The following is a 26,227-nucleotide window of genomic DNA, read 5'->3' on the forward strand; positions in this document are numbered from 1 at the left end:
TCTGTAGAAACATGGCGGCACAAAATGGTGACTTCCATGTAAGGGGACCTATGAAGATAAAAGACATCTCATTCTAAGGTAAAAAAAAAATAACGGTTCATAATGAAAGGTCTTTATACACCGGTCTTTAACACTGGTTTTATCATCCCTTCCAGTCAAATTTAGGACGCAATTGCTACTATTTCTTTTAAGGACCTAAATGGACTGGCACAAGGTTATATTAGTGATTTTCTTCAGCAATACTGTATACTTCTAGGCCTGTATGATCTAGACAAAGATTTCAACCAGTTCCCAAGTCTCGATTAAAATCCGAAGGAGAAAGGTCTTCTCAGTTGCAGCTTCTCATTTATGAAATAATTTACCTCTCCATGTCAGATCTTGTGCTACTATTGATGCATTTAAATTTCATTTAATGGCTTATTTATATTCTCTTGCATTTGGTGGAAACTAATTTCATCATGTTTTATACATGTTTTGATTATATTTGCCTATGTAAGGCTATGTATGTAAAGCACTTTGGTCAACATCTGTTGTTTTTAAAGGGACACCATGAAACTTTTGGCCACTAGGGGGTGCTAGACACGTATTTTTCACTTCTAGCGCCCCTAGAGCCCACAAGCACCGCAGCACTGTCGCAAAGGAAAGGAACTGGCCAACCTTAAAACTAAACTAAAAACTAAACATTTAAAATGCTTAACGATCAACATTTTGAGACAACAGGGAGAAACGCAGTCATGTTACAACTTTCTGATGAGGAACTCGTCGTGGCAGAAGCCATTTCTTAATCTGAAGGTTGCAGCCTCCGGATGTCGTATTTCTAAGCTGTATACGTCATCAAGACTGTCTTACTTCACAATATTAACAATTACAAAGTTGACTATTATACTTAGTTAATCGTAAATTTTTGCATTATGCTTATGACTTGCGAATGTAATGCTCAGTTTACCTTAATAACCCAGGCTTGATGACGTGTGCAGCCTGCATATTTGACCTCCGGAGGCTGCAGCCTTCCAATTGAGAAACGACCAGAAGTTTTTCCTTGCCTTTTTCCAAACAAATATTGTTGCATCCTCTCTCTCTCCCTCGCCACCAGGATTTTCCGCAATGGCGCTCGTTATTCCTCTTTTTTGTGTGAAAATCGCCCCAAATCCAAGTAAGCCGATGCGTTTAGGTCTGCCGCTTTGTAATACGTCACGCGAGTGACAGCGGAACGCAGCAAATGAGGAAGAGAGAAGAGAGAAACGCTCGGATCTGATTGGTGAATGAATAGGGTTTGGTTTTACACTGTGAGCAAGTTTGAGTGCTATAGCATCCTGGATTGTAATGTAAATATCATAGACACAGTAAAAAGAAAGGTAAATACGTGAACACAGCATCTGAATACAGGGAACTATATGCAATATAATCGCCGTAATTTATAAAGAACATCGCATTTATGTATGAATCAACAGTTTATATAAAAAATTGCCTTAAAGGGGAATCGAACCCAGGTCGCCCGTGTCATAGGTCCGTGACACTATAGACTGTGCCACAGAGTCACATAATAGAAACTGCTCTCTACACTCCTTAAGTAGCCTCCAGCAAAATTCACGTTAAAAACAAATTGTGTGGAGGAAGTGACGTATGCCGTAAAGCAGTCGAATTTTGTAGTTTTTTTTGTGCTCTGGTTACTACCAGAAACCCTAAGTTTTAAAATACGAGTAAAAGTGATACAGACCCCGTCAGGCTAGACATGTCATTCAACCTATTTAAAGTCAATGTACTATCACAAGGGTCTTGAAAATTTATTATGAAGGTTGAAAAATTACATGGTGTCACTTTAAATGTGCTACACTAAAAAATTTCCCCCTATTGAGTGTTTATAAAATTGCAAGTTGTGGTGGGCTATGAGTTATTGCACATCAAGCTTGTACGAAAGAAGGTTTTGATTGAGATGAGGTCTGCATCGATATTTCTTCTGCTGTGCATGGCAGCAATGCTGCCTGGCGATGTCCTCTGCCAAAGTAAGAAACTTTGCATTAATATTTTCATACTGATTTTCTTTTCTTCTCTTACTACTCTTTGAATAAAAAATATGATGTTATTTGAAATCGAATTCTTAATGAATGTTAACTGAAACTGTTATTTTGGTGTTTGTAGTGAATCCTTGTTCCTCCTGCCCTTGTTTAAAAACATCGAACACCGTTCTACGCAAGGAAAACATTTTAAGTTACAAGCGACAAACAAAATTGTTCTGCCGTGTTGATGCCATTGTGTAAGTTATGATATTTCATATATTTTTCTTAGTGAATTTTATTTTTATACTATAATCTGTACTGTACAGTATGCGTTGGTCTATGTCACTTTTATGTATTTACAGATTTATAATGGTTAAAAACAAAATTGTTTGTTCCAATCCACAAAATCCTTGGGTAAGAAATGCCATGGAATTTCTTGACAATAAGAAGGCAACTGAATCAACAGCATGTCCCAGATTAAAATTAAAAACAGCATCAACGCTGGATAAACAAAAGCCCTGGGTGAGAAATGCCACAGAATTTGTTGACAGTAAGAGAGCAACTGAATCGACAACACGTCCCAGATTAAAATTAGCATCAACGCTGGATACAAAATCACACTGGTTTACATCAGGCTGCATAAACGGCCACTTCACCTGAACTGTGCAAATTTGTTAATTTATAGTTTCACCCTGTGTTCTGTAAAGCTGTAATTTTGGATTACCTAACCTATTAAAACCATGAACAATTCATAGTAATTAAATAGATAAATTGGGTTAATTTTTAAGAGCACGTTTTTTCTTCTTCAGTTTTTTATTTATTAATAATTATGACAGGTACATTTTGAATGAAATCAACATCAGAATAAAATAAAATATATATAAATATATGAAAGTTATAAATATATGAACTGTGATTGTGCTTAGCATCAGGTCAACAGTTTATTAAATTATATATTGTATTAATGTTGGTTTATTGCTTGTTTCTTCTCTCTGGTAATGAATATGTTGTTCTTTAAGTTGGATTCAGAACAGCAGCAAGGAAAGCAAAAGACATCATAAGAACTTTACATAGAGCTCAATAAAGGTCAGGTGATTTCCCAAGAAGTCTAGACATGTGAACAGATGATACACTTGTATTATACTTGCTTCAAACTTGTCAAGTTAATCTGAAATAAAGCTCCTGATGATGTATAGTGAAAAATACCTTGCAGTCGTCATTATTGAAGAATACATCCCTTTCTTTATTATTGATAAACTATAAAACCAGTTTATTACTCAGACTGACCTAAAAAGTTAAGTTGTTGTATAATTGTATTTTAACATATTGTATTACATTAATTACTCCCACATAAAACTGTTCACCTATGGTGTATATTATTAAAAAATATTTTGTCTCTACATGGGAGTGATTTTTGTATATGTTTCTTTTGAATGTGCTGGTAAATATGTGCCAAATTACCACAGTTTAAATGTTATATTGAAATTTCAGTATTGAGACTTAAAAAACAGGCTAATTTAGTGTCCTTACATATATACAACAAAATATAAAGTGTGTCCTTACGTTTAAGTGCCATTAGTGTCAGCAAACAGAATTACAAGAAATCCTTTTTGTAATGTAGGTTACACTGCCTGCAACCAACACTCTAAAAACAAATGGTGCTAAATAGCACTAAAAGTGGTTCTTTGCTCATAATCATACAAGAACCATTTTTAGTGCCACATAGCACCAGTAAAGCACTGTGTAGAACCATATAGTGCTATATAGAACCATATGTGGTGCTATAGTGGTGCTATATGACCCCCGTACGTTTTTTCATAGGTGCTTCACTGGTGCTAAAAATGGTTCCTCTATGATTACCAGCCAAGAACCACTTTTAGTGCCATTTAGCACTGTTTGTTTTTAAAGTGTACATTAGGCAAATCCCTCTTACAAGACATAAGATCAAAACATACACAGTGAATTAAACTGTATTATTTTATCATTGACCATTTTTTTTACATTTAAAAATGTGGTCATTGAATGAATGATGATTAGATTTGTGCACTATTATGTCTGGATAGCAGCATCCATGAGTCCATTAGCGCCACCTAGTGATGTTTTATTTACCAAGTAGTTGGTGTATGTCGCCATCTTCTGGAGGCTCAGTGTCAGCATGGTGACATAACCTGTTGAAAACAATGAAACGTAATGAAAACAATGAAACGCAACATTTTCTGCCTGCTTTTGATTCATTCTTACAGTAGGTATAAATGTTTAATAGTAACAATTATAATCGTTAAGTATGAAATCAACACAATTTTATTTGAAATAATTTTAAAATTAATGTATTATATTAGGCTATACAATTTTAAATAACTACATAAAAAATTATCACACGACTAGTTTGGTGCACTAAACTAATAAAAATAAAATGGAATATAATTTATATAGTAAATAACATTTGGTTAAATAAGACATCAATAAACATGAAGCATTTTTGACACCTGCAGGCTTGGTTATTTTCAGTCCCCCTGACAATTAAATATTTGGACCTGTTGTAGTTTGAATATTTGGCAAAAATGAAATAGAAAATAAAGCTTTTTTCACTTTGATAAGCCAGGAACAACAGACAGGTGTCTTTAAGTTACTGTGTAGATGTTTTTCTAAAAGGTATGAGAAGTCCAAAACATCCTTCCTAATTCAATGAGTCAAGGTTATCTAGTTAACTGTTTGCACCTGCTGGCTGCATATTGCGTGTGTTGCTTCACAAGAATTTCCCTTGAATTGTCAATAAAGCATATCTATCTTTGGATCCATCAAACAAGCAATCGAAACCCCCGGAAATAACAGATCTGTGGTGGTGTTGAACTGTATCAGGCCTCACATCATTTCTACAGTTTAGATAATTGGTTGAATCATTGTTTGTTTGTTGCTTGTTTCTTCTGGTGATGAATATGTTGTTCTTACGGTTGTAGTCAGACGAACAGCAAGGAAAGGTTTCATAAAGGCCCATACAGCCCCCACCAGACATCGAGGGATCTTTACACAGGGCACAGTAAAAGTCATGTGATTTTGCAGTACACCACAATGACTTTCCCCAGCTTCTGTAGATGTGCATATGAAAAGATTTTTTTTAAGCTGTTAATGCACCCGCCTCACGCACTGCAGACTTGTAAGTGTTAGTGTGTTAAAAAAGGTGATGAACGAAAACAGAAAACACTTTTTATTCTGGATTAAAGGCCTTGTTGATGCATTATATAAGAAATGAAGGTCTAATAATGTTAGTGCATTTTAATGTTAAACTAAGAGGGTTTAGTTTTCTGGAGCTGATGCAACATTCAGAGGTGAAGGTGAACATTCATCATCACATTAATTATTTCCAAATAACCATCACATTAAATATTTCCAAATAACCTATCGCCTGGTTTGATTATTAGAAATTGTGTCCTTTGTACTTGGAAAAAGGCTGTAGGTTAAATACGTATTTCCCCCCACTTCACCGAATGACCACAATAAATTTTGTCACACAGCAGCCCCTCTCAAACGCTAACCACACCTTGCTACAGGAAACCAATGCTCACTTTCAGTATTAAAAGTCAAAATGAACACATAAAGACCACTTTTACAATGTTTACATGGTTACAGTATTGCTTTTAACTCTTTGTAACAATTATGTATTATCAATATGAAATCTTCTAAATTGTTTCTTTTAGACAGAAGTGAGATTTAATTGATGTTAAAGTAAATAAAGTCTTGTAGTCAAGATCCGGAGTCTCTAGAAAGAGATCTTAACCAAGTTTGAACCTTTGTCCCAATTAGCCTACATGCAAAATATTCAATTAAAAATCTATAAAGATTTTATACTACAGTTACTTCAAATATTTAAAAAAAATTAAATGTCAAATTATTTGATCCATACTATTTAACTTTATAATCTTAATTTATGTCAAAAATTGTTTTGTTATGGTCTATTTTTATTTAACATCTAAAAAAAAATGAATAGATGCATGCAATATGTTGAGTTTATCCACATTTATGCATTTGATAGACAATTTCATCCCAACTTACAGTGCATTTAAGATATGCATTTGATTCGTGAGTGTCTTTCTTAAATGCAATGCTTTACTAATGAGCCTCAAGAACAGAGCTAATTTATTCTATAATAAGGCTTTGTTTGTCCATTGTCATGTGTGAAGCTAATTTCTTATTCGTTTCACTGCACTGTGGTACATCTTGGTACTTTCCGTTGTATACGCCTATATTTAGAGTGACCTCATCCTCTCGATCAATAGTGGACCTTTAATCAAAATGATGTGTGTCTGTCGTTGATAGCGGAAGACTGTGAGATGGTGGTCGTGTAAGTAAGTGTAGACGTGGGGTGGCTATTGTTTCCATGCATACAGGTGACACTGCTGTGGGAGGAACTTCTGATGATTATTTTCCCCCTTGTGAGTGTTTATAAAAGTGCAAGTTGTGGTGGGCTATGAGGTATTACACATCAAGCTCGAAAGAGAGAAGATGAGGTCTGCGTCGATATTTCTTCTGCTGTGCATGGCAGCAATGCTGCTTGGCGATGCCAACTGCCAAAGTAAGAAGCTTTGCATTGATATTTTTATTACTGGTTTTCTTTTCTATTTTATTACTGTTTGAATTAATATTTGAAACTGATTTTTTAAGGACTTTTAACTAAAATTTTTATTTTGGTGTTTGTAGTGAATGCTCGTTCCTCCTGCCCTTGTCTTAAAACATCGAACACTGTTCTACGCAAGGAAAACATTTTAAGTTACAAGCGACAAACAGCAGGTGTCTGCCATATTGATGCCATTGCGTAAGTTATATATACCTTACAATATTTTTTGTTGTTGTAGACCTGGACTAGTCACAATCTGGGCAGATAAGTCTGCGTTCTTTTGGTCAAGCATTATGTTCAGTTTGATCATAATTTTGATACCAGAGCAGATTTCAAAACAATAAAGCACTTTGAGGATACTTCTGGAACCATATTAATGACTCACTGACTCAATAAATTAGTCAATTATTACATTTTGGTGCTATAATCTATACATTTTTTTTTCCTTCAATTATTAACTAATATTTTATTGTATTCACAGATTCACAACAGCGAAAAACAGAATAGTTTGCTCCAATCCACGAAAGCTTTGGGTGAGGAATGCCGTGGAATATTTGGACAACAAAAAGAAACCAGTTAAACCCACAGCACGTCCCGTAAACTCCACATCAACATTAAAAACAGCATTAGGGTTGAACACAGGATCACAAAGGAGTACAGCAAAGAATTGCAAGAATTGAGTCGTCTTACCTGAAATATGGATTTTTTTAACATATAGCATAAATAACATATTATTCGATATGATATATATATTGTGCTGGTGTTTAATGTATTTGCACTTGGTTAATTTAAATCATATTCATGAATGTATTTTCCCTTTTAGTTCTTTCAGTTCTTTTCTACATGTCAAATGTTATTAATAACTGATGAACATGTTTGTGGTGCATGGTGTCTGCAATAATAATGCAAAGTTATGTTATTTCATAATGCATTAATATATATATGCATTTATTGTAACATATATATTGTGCTGGTGCTTAATGTATTTGCACTTGGTTAATTTAGGCCATATACGTGAATGTATATTTTTATTTTACGCAAAAAAGTGAACACTCACAACCGGAGCAGTGGGCAGCTATATCTAGCACCCGTGGAGCAATTGGGGTTAAGATGCCTTGCTCGAGGGCATCTCAGTCGCACCCTGCCAGGTCTGAGACTTAAACCAGCAACTCTCAGGTTATAATCTGGACTTAATGCAATGTGCATTGAGCATGCCAGTAGATGTGTATTAGAAAATAAGATCAATTATTTTAAAAGAGTAAATGGATAACCCATAACTGGCTTTACAATACAATATAGTGTTCTTTCACAAACAACTTTGGCCTTGTTGTGTGTGTACAGTATGTGTTTTGTTTGGAGCTCATTCAATAAACGTTGTATACTCAAGCATCCTTTGTCGACAGTTTCTTTCTATAAGTGGACTACAACAGACACAATCGTTTTGAAGGACATTCAGGATGTCCTTATTTAAGAAAATGCTCTTTAAAGGGGACATTTCACAATACTTTTTTCTAATAAAACTTTGGTGTCCCCAGATGTATGTAAGTTTAAGCTCAAAATATGATATAGATAATTTATTATAACATGTTAAAATAGGTGTAAACAAAAATTAGCTGTTTTGGGTGTATCCTTTAACATGCAAATGAGTTGATCTCTACACTAAATGGAAGTGCCGTGGTTGGATAGCGCAGATTAAGGGGCGGTATTATTCCTTTCTGACATCACAAGGAGAGCCAAATTTCAAGAACCTATTTTTTCACATGCTTGTAGAGAGTGGTTTACCAAAACTAAGTTACCGAGTTGTACTTTTTCACCATTTCTAGGTTGATAGAAGCACTGGGGACCCCATTACAGCACTTAAACATGGAGTGTCATTCTGAGTTTAATGAGATGTCCTCTTTAAATAAAGTAAATTATGTGTTTAATGAGAGTTAGTTGACAACGGTTCAACATTTGACAGGACCCTTTATGAAGGTCATGTGTCATATTTTTTTATAGATATGTGAAGAGTTTCATTGCAAAACGAGATAACTCCGTTTTTTTTTTAATTTTTCAGAAATCTCGGTTTTTGGTTGTGCATTCCATTAATATCAATTCAACTACAGTTGGTTTGTTTTGATTTAAACCTTCATAACTTAAAAAATACAGCTAAGTAGCACCATAAAACAAAATAATAACATGATAACATAATAATAAACATGTGTTTGACAAAAATGTTAAAAACTGAGTTATCTCGTTTTGCAACGAAACTCATGTGGTGCCCTATACAGTATGTACCTTTAAGGTACTAACAGGCTTGACCATTGGTACAAATATGTAAACTTGTATTTAAAAAAAAAGTTTAAAACAGTACCTTTTCTGTCGCTGGTACCCTCAAAGGTTCCTTTTTGTACCTTAATGGGTACAACACATTAAAATGGTGTACAGGAAGGTACCTTTTAGGGGACAAAATTATACCACAAGGTCCTATTGTGTACCCTAAAGGAACCATTTTGTTGGTCATTCTACAAAAAAGGTGGAAATGCTTGTCCCTTGCTTTTGCAGACCCCTTAATCATTTAATTTGACCCAATAGTCCCATAATGATATATATTTAATAAATATAGACTGTCCTTAACATGATGAGAGAGTTTATTTATATAATTTTCTAATTTTTTTAAAAAAATGTCTGGTCCTGAAAATTGCCCTGTCCCTTTGATCATACATGGAAGTTGAACTGTGTACTTATTATTTAAAACCATGTTTTTTATAAAAACAAATCTAATTTACATGTACCTTTAACCCTGTATGAATTTACTACAACACTGAAATGGTAAAAAATACACTATTAATATGAATAATATCAAATAAATATTTGTCCCCCAAATTTATGTCATTGGTGTTACCCTACCCAAAGCACCTTTATTTTGAAACAATGCATCAGCTCTTTCAAGTTTTTCTTGGGTCAAGAGGTCAGTGAAAGAAATGCAGTGGAGGAAGGCAAAAAGTTTGTGAGATGTCTTACCTTATTTGTCTAAAATATCATGATATATCTAAGAATTTTGAGATAAGATTTTTTGGATGTCATTAGTGTTACTCTTTTTTATAGCTGGGAGTGTTAAGATCTTTACATAAAAATACATTATACTGAATAAATATGTGATTGTTACATCTCTGATGAAATAGCACATGGCTAATAGAAGCCATTTTGTTAAAATGTTTGTTTTTTCTGTAAATTGTCATTAGTGTTACCATCATTGGTGTTACCGTCATTGGTGTTACCGTCATTGGTGTTACCGTCTTCTCTATTGAGTACTTCCTAAGCACTATTCCCTTAACTGACCAACATAAAAACATACAAACAAAACAAGATGGAAAAAAATTTAAGTTTATAAGTTTTATCATATTCATTATCTATTATTATATTCTAATTTTGTCAGGTATCGAAGATACAACGTCATAGATTTTTTATTAAAATGTATTAAAAATTAAACATAGATTAAGCTCCCCGTTTTGCGGATTCGATTTGACAAGTTAATTAATGCTATTATAGAAGTTTTGGGTGTTTTGAAAGTTCATTTAAGCAGATTTCCATCACCCGAATTCCACCTTTTCTGTAGAATGACCCTTGTACCAGTTATGTTAGGGGTACAAAACATTGAACTGTAGGCTACCACACTAGGTCTTAGGTACAGTAATATATCCCAAAAGATACAACGTTATATTATATTAACAGAACCTTATGGGTTTTGTACAATTTTGTACATTTCTCTGTACCTTAGAAGTACTAATATATGAATGTTGGTGCAAACATGTACTTTTTGAAAAGGTACTGCCCCAGTGACAACTAAGGGACAATTTTTTTAACAGTTTATATCAATGGAAAGTCAAAGCAGACCACCAATAAAGAGATATTAAGTTTTCTGTTAGAGTGTGGGTTAGTGTACACTATGTGTGTGTGTGCGTCAGCATGTATACACACTTATGCTGTTAACCTAAGTGTGAACAACTGTGGGTTTAGGCGTATTAAACACCTCAATACTCTTTCCCTTTCATTCTACTGTTAATCCAACAGTTGCAACCAGAATTCACTTAAATAAATGAATGCATTTAAAATGTTTAAAATGCATTTCCAAAAATCAAATTCTAGCAGTAAATGCATAAAGAATTGAGCAACTCCTCTGCGAGGGCCCGTCCCCGTGTACGGTGCATGATGCTCTCCACAGTCAGGTTTCAGAAGAGGTGGGGTATGATGACAAGATGGCATTGGTGAGAACATGTGGGGGCCACTGAAAAGGTTGGTGGGCAATGTGTTACGTGAGTGTTTTCCATACAAAGTCATTGCTCATTGTGTCTCAAATGCAGTTGAACTTAATTACTTACAGTAGTGGTACATTTTAAAATTTGTGGTTAAACGCTTGCTCATTTGGAAGTGGCTTTAGCAAAAGCATTTTCGAAATGAACACATGTAAATTAAAGCATTATGTTAGCCTTTAGTCAAGTTAACAGTGTCTATTTGTGTATTTCTTTGCATGTATCTCTGTTTTACAACAGTATAAGGGCAAAAGTCAGTGAGGTTAATGAAAGCTAGGTCAGGTTTCTGTGGTCTGGGATGACGGTGACAAATCAAACCAGAAAAAATCTCTTGACATCATTCGTTTTTTTATCAGGCCTGATGATCTAACATATGTTTGCCTTGCTTTAACACATGTAGCCTAGTTTTTCATATTTTTAAAATAAAGCATTTTGTCTAAACACTACTGTTAGTTTAAAACACTTGAAAACATCTATACATCCAACCATAGCAAAATATATGATAAGAGATAAGAGATCTCTTGTTTGTTTGCTCGCTATAGTTGCAAGTACACAGTAAGAAAAACAGGGTCTGTGGGTCACTGGGGCAGCACCCTTTCAAAAAGTACCTAAAAAGTTCCTCATATTGGTACCAAAGAGTGCTAGTACCTCAAAGGTAAATAATGGTACCAGATCTGTACTTAAGTGGTACATATTAGGACATTTCTGACAGTGGGATCGCTTTTTTGTTCACTTTGTATTTCTAAAATAAATCAACACCAGAAACATTTTGGACCACATCCTCTTCTTTTATATCAAACACAGTCAAGGTAATATTGAGAAGCAAGGTATAATATTATCGGCAACAGTTTTTTATTTTTGTTCGCTTGGTTCGTATTTCTAAAATAAAGCAACACCAGAAACTTTTTGGACCACATCCTCTTCTTTTGTATCAAACACAGTCACGGTAATATTGAGGAACATCATGAAAAAGCAATAGATCATTAAAGAAGCACGCCCACATTTTGGGAATTAAGCTTATTCACCGTATCCCCCAGAGTTAGATAAGTCCATACATACCTTTCTCATCTCTGTGCGTGCTGTAACTCTGTCTGACGCAGCCCTTGCTAGCTTAGCTTAGCACAAAGAATGGAAGTGAATGGCTCCAGCTAGCATACTGCTCCCAATAAGTGACGAAATAACGCCAACATTTTCCTATTTATGTGTTGTGATTTGTATAGTCACACCGTGTAAAAACTTGGGCGGAGTGATGTGCACAACTCTGACCGAACTCTCGGCTCCTCACCAGGGGGCTTCTTGGGTGCTGCGAGCAAATCACTCCGCCAAAGTAGCAGTGCTTGGCCTTCTGAGAATATAGTTCCCAGTATGTATACTGTTAAAAGATGGCTGTGTCTCATATGAACTTGTTATTTGTACATGGTGTGAGTATAGAAATCACAACACATAAATAGGAAAATGTTATTTTGTCACTTATTGAGAGCAATATGCTAGCTGGAGCCATTTACTTCCAGTCTTTGTGCTAAGCTAAGCTAAGCTAGTGGGGGCTGTGTCAGACAGAGTTACAGGATGCACGAAGATGAGAAAGGTATGTATGGACTTATCTAACTCAGGGGGATACGGTGAATAAGCTAAAGTCTCAAAATGTAGGAGTGTTCCTACAAAATTATTACAAAATTATTTAATATAGTGTGTTTTGGTTCTTATTCTGCAGAATTTAATGGTGTTCTGTTGGTTCCCATTAACCAACATCCCACCAATATAACCCAACACATACCAGTAGAGACCAACATAATAATTTATAATTTCCATTACAACCATTTGCAAGGAATTAATGTACAGTACAGCATATTGAAGGTGTAGGGCCTAATGCTTTGTGTCTTCGGCCTTTGTGTAGAAGTTTTATGAGTCATTGACATCAGCCACAACACAAATTTAAATGCATGTACTCTTCCCCCATCTACAGTGCTGTTCTATAATTGGACGCGCATTCTTGCAATGCAACGAAATTCACGTCGATGCACCCACATTGCGGTGGGCTTCGGGGGTGGAGGACCACAGGCCGGGAGATGAATAGTGACGGCTTTTTCCGCTCATCAGATAGCTCGCCTCACTTTAAGACACACACATACTTTCTCCATTTTTGTGTTGAGGGTTGAGGGCTATGTGTGTGCGCACGTCAGAACAGAGGAAATGAAAGTGTGAAATATTTAGGTTGTGAAAGGAGTAGTTTTTAGTCAGTGTCTATCCGCTCGCTTCACACTTACAATGAAGCCGACGATCTGTCTTCCTTTCTGCGTGACGCTAATCCTGATTTGTCTACATGCAGGTGAGTCTAACTTTGTCCGCCTTGTGAGCTATTGATGTTGCCAGGTGTAAGTGTAAGAGGATAATACATTATTATTATTATTATTATTATTATTATATTACTATTCTTACTTTAATATTATTATTATTTTTATTATTATTGTTAAGGCACACAGACCTTAATCAGACCAGGAGTCAAAGTAAAAAAGTTATGTAAAGAAAATGTAAAATGAAGAAAAGTTGTTTGCAGTAAATAAGTCAACATGATTTATGCATAAATAATACTGTGACTTTTTTGAAACATTTTTTTAGTTTAAAAAAATACATAATTTTTTTTTCTTTTTGCCATGCAGTAACAAGCCAACATTCTTCAAGCTGCTGTTTAAAGACAAATAACAACAAAATACCCATGAGAAGAGTGAAGGATTATAGGATCCAGAAAGCAGGAATTTGCCAGATCGATGCCATTGTGTAAGTTAACAGATACTAACAGACATTATTGTAAAACTAGTGCTCAGATCCTGGAGCTCCGGATCTTAAAGTCATACAGAATGAAATGCTTCCCCTTTTAATCTTATGATTTCTTCATTTCTACCTTTCTCTTTCATTTTGTTTGGACTCTAGCTTGATTTCAATAAAGGGGAAAAAAATATGTTGTGATCCAGAGTCAGACTGTGCCAAAAATGGCATGAAGACGGTGGATAAAAGGAAAACTCGGACAACACAAAACCCAAAAGCCTCGCCGGACCAACGTCAGAAGAAAAATGGTAGAAAAGGCCGTAAACAGAGGAAAAACAAAAAGACATAAATAAAATAATATTTTTAAAGTATAGTTTGGTCTGTGTAGCTGGTTTATAATTGGACCTAAAATTATAATATTCTATATTAAATATTTAAAATATTGTTTTATGATAAAAGTTGCAGTTTTCTCCTTCCCTTATCTGAAATTAATATATTTTATGTTTTTTACATGTTTTCGGAATTAAGAGGTTGTTTCCCGGACAGAGTTTATCTTAATCCCAGACTAAAATGCATGTTTAAACTGCCTTAATTTAAAAACATCTTGCCATGTCTTAACATATATCAGTGCCATTGTTTTGTCTCAAGATGCACGGTTGTTTTTCATAAGTTATATTTGTAAATGTCCCATAACTAAGGCCTAGTCCTGGATTAATCTAAAATATGTTAGGGTAATATGCCACCTAGTGTTTTATGAAATGTCTTTTTTTTACGTATTGTATGTCATATATAATTATATTATAAGTTAATACATTTAATTTTGTGCAGAACTGTGCAGACACTTTGGTATTAAAAAAAATGTTTTACAAAGTCACGTTGTGTCGGGTCTGTTTTATGAACACCTGGGCAATACTTTTTAATTTAGGAGGACTCATTTAAAGCAGATAATGGATTATCTCTGGATCTCAATCGGCATTTCCGGCCTAAGACCTAAATAAGCAGAACAAAGTGCAGGGTTTGGACTGTTTATCAATCATATCTGAAAATGCTTTAATTTTGACCACTAGGAGGGGATATATGACAGAAAATTGACTCCCTTACCTAGTGTAATGCTATTTTATATCTCTTAACAGAGTCAAATCAAGATGTTTCTGTTTGGTACCACACTAATAGTTCATGATATTGATGAACATATTTTGTTGATTTTGTATGGCTAATAGATGTTTATAAAAAAGACTTTCATGACGGAGTGTAAACACATTTAGGATTGGGGAGTCAAAAGTCATAAGACCATTTAAAACTAAATATTGGGTCTTCATATCCCTGCACCAAGCCAGCCAGATCCTTTATAGTGTATAATGCATGCACTGTATCAGCAGCACTATCATATCCTATTTGACCGCAGTCAAGTAATACAGAAGTAATAAATGTGTTATAACAACTATTTCTTATGCTATGCAATAGCAACAATGTTATATAATGATTTAATGTTTGATTCAATTATGCCATAAAGTGTCAAAATAAAAGCCTTTATGTAACACATCCTTTCTCAAGTGGTTTCTGAGAAGACGTTATATTGAACAGGAAGTTAAAGCAACTCATGGTTTTTGTTTTGGTTTGTGGTGAGTTCTTTATGACTCAGGGCTATTGGCCTTTTGCTTTCCTGTCTGTCTCACTGTCTGCCTCCATCTCATGGTATATGTTCTTTAACCATTTGAAAGAAACTTGTATGGGTTTGGTATGGAAGCAGTGTGTGGAGCATTCACTGGTGTTTGGAGCGTGTGTGTGTGTGTGTGTGTGTGTGTGTGTGTGTGTGTGTGTGTGTGTGTGTGTGTGTGTGTACATTTATGTGTGTGCGTGTGTGAAGAAGGAAGGCTGGGTGAAATTAGACACCTGCTGCTTCACTGTGTTCTCGTCAGTGTGTGTATAATGCACTAGAAAACACACCTGCTCCCTGTCAGAGGGACAATATGGCCGCCACACTCAGAAATAAAGAAAGTGGATGGGCGATGGAGAGTTTACCATTGCAAGATTCTTTAACAATACCAGAAGGATTATACAGTACAAAACTTTTACTATAAGATCACTGTTATATATCTGTCTGTCAGTCTATCTGCCTAAAAAATGCTAGTTTTAGCGTTGGGTCATAAAGGGTCGAGCCAAGCAGTTGGGTTAAATTAACCCAGAAAATGTTTAGTGTTATGCTTTTTAAAGAATTAGTGCATTTTCTTAAAAAAATCCAAATCATTTACTCACCACCATGTCATCCAAAATGTTGATGTCTTTCTTTGTTCAGTTGAGAAGAAATTATGTTTTTTGAGGAAAATATTCCAGGATTTTTCTCACTTTAATGGACTTTAATGGACCCCAACACTTAACAGTTTTAATGCTGATTAAAATTAGAGTTTCAAAAGAGTCTAAATGATCCCAAACGAGACATAAGGGTCTTATCTAGCGAAACAATTGTCTTTTTGGCAATAAAAAAAGCCCTTTTAAGCCACAACTTCTCGCCTTCCTCCGGCTGTGTGACGCCCCAGCGCGACCTCACGTAATTGCGTAATAACATGGAAAAGTCACGTGTTACATATATGAAATGCACATTTGCATACCATTTTAAATCATAAACTGACACAAAGACATTAATTAGTATCATTCGACATACAACAACGTCGGAACGTTTCGATGCGTCATCCGTGCCTCTTGATGTGATGACGTATTACGCGAGGCTAGTCACACAGCCGGAGGAAGACGAGAAGTTGTGGTTATGAAGTGTATATTCATATTTTATTTTTCTTGCCAAAAATGATAATTGTTTCACTAGCTAAACACCTTATGCCTCGTTTGGGATTGTTTAGGGTCCTTTAAAACTGCAATTTTAAACTGCATTAAACCTGTTAAGTGTTGGGGTCCATTAAAGTCCATTAAAATGAAAAAAATCCTGGAATGTTTTCCTCAAAAAACATAATTTCTTCTCGACTGAACAAAGAAAGACATCAACATTTTGGATGACATGGTGGTGGGTATTTTTTTAAAGAAAATTCACTAATCCTTTAACACATTTTGTGTCATTTTGTGTTGATTTTGTGTTGAAATAAAACACAAGTTGTGTTAAAAGTAATAGTGATAGTGATGTGTGGATTACGGGGCAATTTATTTAGTGTGTTTACCTAAACTAACACTGATGTGTTGTTTTTGACACATCCGTTCAAAGAGTGTATCTGACCCAACAAACCCAGCATAGGTTAAAAACTGTTAAGCGTCGCTGTCCCGTATACGAGACACCTAAGTTTACTTCAATATTTTTAATGTAAATTTGAATCTATCACTACAAACTATATATCGTTGGAAAGGTCTAAGCCTCCAGAATAAACATTTCAACAGTGTTTTATAAAATAAATTATGTAGGGAGAGTAATTGATTCATTTATGAAGAGAGTGTGCCTCAAAACATTTATTTTCTGCTAAATGTCACTGTCCCACCAGCAGGACGACTAAATTTACTTCAATGTTTGCATATGAATTCTTATCTAATCATGACAAACGGTATATTGTTTGAAAGGTCCAAGAGTGTAGATTTAACTCAAAAGGGTGGGGTGACGCTTAAAAGGTTAAATTACATGTACACCCCAACGGTCTGGGTTGTCCCTTTTTGACCCAACGTTGGATTAAAAATAATCCAGCATTTTTAGAGCGTATCCATCCATCCATCCAGAGTTTGCGGTTATAAAACCCCATTTAACCACCACCATAAGGACATAGGTTGCCCTATTTGATATTTTAGACCCCAGAGAGATCATTGTCATTGAAGGTTATGAATACCAATCATTTATAGTAGATCAATACAGAGACCTTTCACACAGGCCAAAAGATGCAGTATAATCCAGTGCATATGATCTTCATCATTTTCTCCCAGCTCACTTAGGTAGAACATATAGATCTATGCATTTGTACCCCGGGAATGCCAAACCTATGCTTAAAGTGTATGCAAAAACAAAACTAGCTCAAAACCCCTAAAGTTTCCATTTCTTTGCCTAAACGGCTTCATTAGATGATGTTATACTTTAAGAGTCTCTCTGCTGCCATTGATTATGTTTTGGTATCCTTATCTTCTTTCTAAAACTCTTTTCCTAAGGCCAGCATTAAGAGGCTGCGCTGAAGAGATATAGGATAGAGTTTGCTTAAAGGATTTTCTGTGTTTTAAATAAAGAGGTTAACTGAGGTCAGAGGCATAAGGCCCAGCTGTGTGCCTCTGATTAGAAAACAGTCTATATGATGAGGATTTGGGGTTTGACCCGACTTCTATCCAGGGACCTGCTCTGTTTAGGAACCGAGGGCGTTAATAAAGTCAACATACGGCCAAAAAATAACATTGGCATCCCTGGAGAGGGAGTGGAGAGAATCCCAAATAATGTATGGTGAAGAGTTAAAGGGATAGTTCATTCAAAACCCCTCTGTTATCATTTATTTACCATCATATTATTCAAATCCTGTATGATTTTAATTCGACTGTAATACACCAAATAAGATGGATGCAATTTCTACACAGTGAAAGCAGATGGTGACTAGGCTGTCAAACTGTAAACAGGACAATAAAGCCCTATAATAAATCATACGAGTAGTCCATATGAGTGCCGTGCTATATTCCAAGCCATATGATAGATTTGTGTGCAGACCAGAGAGAGATTTATTAATATTTATACACTTTCATTGTATAAAATAAAAGGCAGCTTAGACATTCTGCTTTTAACTTCTTTGCGTTTCATGTGAAAAATTTAATTTATGGGTTTCAAAAGAAAAAATACACAAAAAATGCTAGGTTATTTTAATTCAACTCTGTCAAAAAGGGACAAACCTAGCTGTTGGGTTAAATTAACTCGTTGGGTTAAAATGTTTCGTTTGACCCAACAGCCCATCATTTTGCGTTGAAATAACCCAGCATACTGTAGGTTAAATTACAACCCAACAGGTTGGGTTTATCCCTTTTTTGACCCAAAGCTGGGTTGAAAATAACCCAGCAGAGCTGGATAAGTATACGTCAGGATATTTAAGCAGTAAAGATTGTATAAGTCAAAAACAAATACTTAAAAGACTACATTTACAGTATCCTACACTGTAAAAAATACTTTGCTGCCTTAAAATGCCTTAAAAAGTCATTTTAACTTATTTATTTATCTTGACTAGAGATGAGTTGTTATAACTACAGGTGAGTTGTTATAACTTATAAAATATAGTTGAAAAAAGTCAACTTCATTTTATAAGTTGTACCAACTCATCTCTTTTCAAGATAAATAATAGTAAGTTGACATGACTTGTCAATCTGAGTTGATTTAACAAAACATTTTAAGGCAGCAACGTTTTTTTTACAGTGTACATTTATGCATTTGGCATTTTCGCAACTTGCATTAAATATATACACTGTAAAAAATGCCCATTTCTGTCGAATATATTTTATGTTACTGTAACTTAAAAAAATTAAGTTAAACAATTTCAACGTGTTCCTTTAAGTTATGTCAACTTATCACAGGTCAAAACTTTGAATAATAGGTTGAATTGACTTGCAAAACCAAGTTGTTTTAACTTCATGCTGCATTTTTACAGTGTATGTTTTTCAGTAACATTTGTGTTTTCTGGGAATCAAAACCACAACCTTTGCCATGTCAGCGCAAAGCTCTACCAATTGAGTTACAGAGGAACAGTTAACACAAAACAGCAGCTGACGCAATATATCTAACTCTATTGCAGCAATAAAAAATTGGTGTTCACAACCCAGGCAGTACACAATTTTTAAAAATATCCCTCATTCTCCTGAGCATTTGAATCGCTGTAGTCCAGAAGCCTGTAGTTGCATAACACCAAAGGAAAACCCTGCATGCTGACCTACTTACAAAGATGGTTCGACTACAGCCAGTTTAATGTCTTTCCTCTCTGCGGCTGAACGCATATCTTATCTCTAAATATTGATTCAATTAGAGAGCAGCTGTTTGATAATGAGATCACAAATAATTGTAAAGACTAATCCATGCAGGAGCATTACGGATTGATTTGTGTTTGATCTATTTCTGTCTAGAAATGGAGAGAAGCAGGTTTGCGGTCTGTGCTCCTGACGGATGCAGAAACACGGCAAACCAGAGAGAAGACAACGTCAGTGTTGAAAAAAACACTCTCTCTAGATTATTATATAACCACACCAGAGGAGCGTTAGTCTTTTCTCTCGTCTGTGATCTCAAAGAGGCATCAAGTGCCCTCTGAAGTGTTGTAGAAGAAGATGTAGTTGGAGACATTACGAAATAAACAACTTTGACACTTTTCTGTTCTTCCAGGATTGTGCTTGTGTCTGAGGAAGTTGAACAGAAAGAAAAGAGTATAAATATATTCAGAAATTACTTAATGGACCATAATAAAGTGTTGAATTGTTTTCTTTTTGAAAAATAGCCTTAATATTCACAATACTTGTTTATAATACAGCAGTCGGTCATTTGTGTTGGTTGCTAAGACAAGCATGAGTATTTATTTTGCTTACACTCTAAAACGTCTGGGTTATTTTTAACCCATAATGGGTATATATTGAACCAAACACACACTCTAAAAAACGATTCGTTGGCTGAACAACCATAACTTATGAAAGTAATTGGATTAAACACAAAAAACTTAGTATTTATAACTTTTCAACCTCTACTTAACATATTTAGTATGTGTAACACAAAAATTTAAGTTACCAGGTGAACTTGAATGTATCCAAAAATAAAATGAAAAAACATAAGTAATGCTAACTACTTTAACAATTGCATCAAAATTAAGTAAATCTAGCATAACATTTTAAGTAACTATAGAGCCACGTGATTTCCCATGATGCCTTTCCAGCCAAAAATTATGACATCTGTCGTAGCCATTTTGTGAAGCACATGCCCTGTAAAAAAATCCAACTCATTTGTTGACTGGAGTTTTAAGTTTTTGTCCAATTTGTTTACCCAACTTGCCAAATTGAGTAATCTGAACAAGGTCTGAAAAGTTCCCAGCATGCATATGCTCTGTCAACCTGTTGACAGGTTGATGGCTGTAATTTCGTTGCACTTGTACAATGACAAATAAAGCTTCATTCATTCATTCATTCATGTTCACTTCTTTGGTTAATATTTACTAAAAAAGATGACTGTTTTAATGTTTGCTGGGTTTATTTATGTTGATATGTTGTTAATGTTAGTTATTTGTGGTATTTAGAGTTATTTTTAAAAAATTATGTTTGTTCATTGTTACCATGATTGAGAAGTGTGTGCTCAGTGTAGAGGGCAACACAGTGGGTTAGCACACATCTTTATTTCCTCACAGCAAAAAGGTCTGATTCAAGCAAGAGCTAAGTCAGACAAAGGCTTTGTTCAGGAGACCTTTCTGTGTACACTCCCACAGTCCAAAACATGCAGATTAGCTGAATTGGATATACTAAATTGCTCCAACTTCACTCTAAAATATGTGTTGGATTTACTCAAAATATATATGCACCATTTTTGCATAACACTTTTTAAGTAATCCCAACTTGGAATAATTTTACTTAAAATAAACAAGAAAATATGTGTTATATGAACTTAAATATTTGAGTTCATCAACATTCTTTACTTAAAAATGTAAGTACATAAAACACAGGTTTTCTTGTTAATTTTAAGTAAAACTATCAAAGTTGGGAATACTTAAAAAGTGTGATGCAAAAATGGTGCATATATATTTTAAGTAAATCCAACACATCATTTTTTAGAGTGCATGCTGGGTTAAAAATGACCCAATGTTGGGTTGTTGTTATGCAACCACGGGTTATAATAACTCAGAAGTTGCGTTAAAACAACTCAGCAATGGGTCAATTTTAACCCAGCGGTGTGTTCTGTCCAATATTTATACATGGCTTAAAAAAATAACCCAGCCGTTTTTACTTTACTAGTGTATACTTTAGGGGTCATACTTGTCTAAGCAATTAGATTCACACCTTTCAGCAGGCCAAAGGTAAAAATTTGTGAATTATTGTCATACAAACACATTTATATTAGTGCTGGGCAAAGATTAATTGCGATTAATTCCATACAAAATAAAAGTGATTTTTTTACATAAGATATACACTCACCTAAAGGATTATTAGGAACACCGGTTCAATTTCTCATTAATGCAATCATCTAATCAACCAATCACATGGCAGTTGCTTCAATGCATTTAGGGGTGTGGTCCTGGTCAAGACAATCTCCTGAACTCCAAACTAAATGTCAGAATAGGAAAGAAAGGTGATTTAAGCAATTTTGAGGGTGGCATGGTTGTTGGTGCCAAACGGGCCGGTCTGAGTATTTCACAATCTGCTCATTTACTGGGATTTTCATGCACAACCATTTCTAGGGTTTACAAAGAATGGTGTGAAACCGGAAAAACATCCAGTATGCGGCAGTCCTCTGGGCGAAAATGCCTTGTTGATGCTAGAGGACAGAAGAGAATGGGCCGATTGATTCAAGCTGATAGAAGACCAACTTTGACTGAAATAACCACTCGTTACAACCAAGGTATGCAGCAAAGCATTTGTGAAGCCACAACACGCACAACCTTGAGGCGGATGGGCTACTCATCTCCACTACAAATAGGAAAAAGAGGCTACAATTTGCACAAGCTCACCAAAGTTGTACAGTTGAAGACTGTAAAAATGTTGCCTGGTCTTATGAATCTCGATTTCTGTTGAGCCATTCAGATGGTAGATTCAGAATTTGGCGTAAACAGAATGAGAACATGGATCCATCATGCCTTGTTACCACTGTGCAGGCTGGTGGTGGTGGTGTACTGGTGTGGGGGATGTTTTGTGGCACACTTTAAGCCCCTTAGTGCCAATTGGGCATCGTTTAAATGCCACGGCCTACCTGAGCATTGTTTCTGACCATGTCCATCTCTTTATGACCACCACGTACCCATCCTCTGATGGCTACTTCCAGCAGGATAATGCACCATGTCACAAAGCTCGAATCATTTTCTTGAACATGAAAATGAGTTCACTGTACTAAAATGGCCCCCACAGTCACCAGATCTCAACCCAATAGAGCATCTTTGGGATGTGGTGGATGGGAGCTTTGTGACCTGGATGTGCATCCCACAAAACTCCACCAACTGCAAGATGCTATCCTATCAATATGGGCCAACGTTTCTTAAGAATGCTTTCAGCACATCGTTGAATCAATGCCAAGTAAAATTAAGGCAGTTCTGAAGGCGAAAGGGTTTTAGTATGGTGTTCCTAATAATCCTTTAGGTGAGTGTAAGTGTGTGCTGTGTGTTATTATTATGTATATATAAATACACACGCATTCATGTATGTATTTAAGAAACATTTACACACACACATATACATATATATATATGAAGAGTTTGGTTCCAAAACGCAATAAATCCATTTTGACAAATTTCGGTAAAAACGTGTTTTCTATACCAAGAAAGTGACAAAATGAAAACAACTATTTTCTGTTACAAACTTTCACATAGCATCTTTAGGTTATAAAAACATAAAAAATTCAAATCCATAACTTGATTTTCAAAGATTTATTATAAAAACGGATTCTTTTTTCCACAAAATGCAATAAATCCATGACAAGTTTTTATTAAAAATGCTATAAATCTATTGAATCAATCGCCTATATAAATGTGCATTCATCTTTGCCATGTTATATTCATTTAGTTGACTAGTTGTACACACTAATTAAAAATATAAACATTATTGTCATTAATCAAAACACTTACTTTGTGATATTAAGAAGTCATCGGTTATACTTGACGTCCTCGCTTAACGTTTTTCAAAGAGATCAGCTGTAAAATGTTTTGGTCCTGCTCGATTTTCGTTGACTTTGAGTAAAATTATGGAAAGTATTTCATAAGATCCCCTGGGGTCAATGTGTTATCATGACAGTAACTTGATGCTGTCAGCCCGGCCAAACAAGCACCGGTCTCCCGAGTTCCTCTGCGTAAATTATTACATGTTGATGGCTTACGTTTCTTTCCCGTCACAGAAAACCATCACAGGTTTATTAATGCTATTAAAGTATTATTTTGTTTTTGTTTGTTTGGTGATCACGAAGTACAAAGTAGATGAGGAAAACTAGGATTCCGTGTACTCAGCGCGCCGCCATTCTTTGTTTACATTGCGTGAGGTGCGCTGTAATCTGTGGAGGAGTGGATTTATGGCATTCTGTAGAAAAGGGGGAGTGGCGTTTATTGCATTTTGGGAAAAAAGGGAGAAAAGATGACAGAATAACACTGCGGAAATTGGATTTTGCATAAAATTAAGAATTTACTTTATAATACTGACCTGATATAATACTGATTCTGGCAGTAACTCATTTTTTTCAAAAATGGCGTTTATTGCGTTTTGGAACCAAACTCTTCATATATATATATATATATATATATATATATATATATATATATATATATATATATATATATATATATATATATATATATATATATATATATATATATATATATATATATACATTTTTATACATTCTATATTATATATAAACAAAAAAAATGGATATATAAATAAAAATGTTCTGAAATGTATGTGTTTGTGTTTAAATATACATAATTATTACACACAGCACAGACACATATATGATTAAAAAATTCACTGTATGCGATTAATCGTGATTAATCTTTGCACTAATTCATATACACAATTTACCTCCCCACAACCAACTTTTGAGATATGTACAAACTCACATCTTCTTTAGAAATCTAAATCAAGTTGTGGTGCTTTTATTAAAAACACTAAAGCTTATAGTACTAAAAGTCATTTAAAGCTGCCTTATAAACTAACTTATAAAAATGAAAAAAAAAAAGGATTTTTTTCTTTGAACTTGGTCTATAGACTGAACTTGCAGACTGTTTACTTGTTGTGTGGTGCCTACACAACAGAGCCATCTGGGACGGGTTAAGCGTGGGCCGTGCCACTTTGCAGAGATCCGATTCTGCCGGGCCCCACATACTGACCCTGGGGCTCCGTCTAGTAAAAGAGAGCATTGGCCTGTCTGCCACGGAGCGGAGGCCAGGTCCGCGATCCCTCCCTCCCCTCCAAACAGCAGGCATTGTGCACTTGCCTCTTCCCACACTCCTGTTCACCTCTGGTGGGTGGAGCCTAGGCCCCCGTCAATCAGCCAGCATGCGGTCGTCATACACCGCAAGCCAGCACAAAAGAGCTTTTTTCTTTTGGTTTGGTTTTGTGCCGTTTTACAAAAGTGTCTGGTGCAGAAAACAGACGGGGGTTCTCGTCTGTATGTGCAGGTTACTTAAAGTTGCCACGGTTTAATTTATGCAGTAAAGTTGCACTGAACATGCACTAAGCTACTTTAAATAAAAGGACTACTGGGTTGAAAACATCTAAAGCTTGTTTCGAATGTGTTGCAACAGAAAACAGAGTTAATCTTAAAGGCCAAAAACAAAGAATTTAGTGCAAGCAGGAAACTTGCTTGACTTACGATCGGTGGTTATGTTTATTTGTTTGCACTGGCTTTACCTGAGGCATTGTTGATGTTATATAGCTTTCTAAATGAGTGCCTGCTCACTGACACACAGGGACTAAATGAGCAAAATACAGGAAGCCTAAGGATAAGGGATTGTAATCACGTTTGTTGTTTCTTATGTTATTTTGGGGAGTCTTTGGCAGGACCATTCTTTAAAGTTAAGCACTTCTCCCTCACAAAACAGCAGAACTTAATTTTAACTTTTACATTTACTACAGAAGTATGCACTGAAATGTAATATTGTTGTTTACCAAATCTCCAAAAAATAAAATAAAAAATAATAATAATAGACTTTCAAACTGAATGCATTTGCTTTGGTTTTCCACTATTATATACACTCACCTAAAGGATTATTAGGAACACCATACTAATACTGTGTTTGACCCCCTTTCGCCTTCAGAACTGCCCTAATTCTACGTGACATTGATTTAACAAGGTCTTTATAAATGTTGGCCCATTTGATAGGATAGCATCTTGCAGTTGATGGAGATTTGTGGGATGCACATTCAGGGCACGAAGCTCCCGTTCCACCACATCCCAACGATGCTTTATTTGGTTGAGATCTGGTGACTGTGGGGGCCATTTTAGTACAGTGAACTCATTGTCATGTTCAAGAAACCAATTTGAAATGATTCAAGCTGTGTAACATGGTGCATTATCCTGTAGGAAGTAGACATCATGGGTACATGGTAGTCATAAAGGGATGGACCTTGTCAGAAACAATGCTCAGGTAGGCCGTGGCATTTAAACGATGCCCAATCGGCACTAAGGGGCCTAAAATGTGCCAAGAAAACATCCCCCACACCATTACACCACTGCATTAATGAGAAATTGAACAGGTGTTCCTAATAATCCTTTAGGTGAGTGTATATATGTATAACTTTGATCCTACTTTTCAGCCTGATCTCTTGGGAGAATTTGTACATATTTTACAAGTTGGCTAATTCGTATAAATTTGTATGAAGTGAATTGTACAAAAACGTATAATTATCAAACAAAAATGAAATCCCACCACTAACCACAACACCACAGGAGA

The 26,227-nt window shown here is 35.3% G+C and overlaps 1 protein-coding gene across 1 annotated transcript; it reads left to right on the top strand.

The window, feature by feature from the left end:
• Window positions 1-6,299: 6,299 nt before the first annotated feature.
• LOC129426214 (monocyte chemotactic protein 1B) lies at window positions 6,300-7,995 on the top strand. Its single transcript, XM_055182429.2, has 3 exons — window positions 6,300-6,567; window positions 6,693-6,807; window positions 7,091-7,995. The coding sequence occupies exons 1-3, from the start codon at window positions 6,498-6,500 to the stop codon at window positions 7,287-7,289; spliced, it is 384 nt and encodes a 127-aa protein (XP_055038404.2). The 5' UTR covers window positions 6,300-6,497; the 3' UTR covers window positions 7,290-7,995.
• Window positions 7,996-26,227: the final 18,232 nt, after the last annotated feature.

This window comes from Misgurnus anguillicaudatus, chromosome 25 (genome assembly GCF_027580225.2).
Source record: "Misgurnus anguillicaudatus chromosome 25, ASM2758022v2, whole genome shotgun sequence".
In the NCBI taxonomy this organism is placed as follows: domain Eukaryota; kingdom Metazoa; phylum Chordata; class Actinopteri; order Cypriniformes; family Cobitidae; genus Misgurnus; species Misgurnus anguillicaudatus.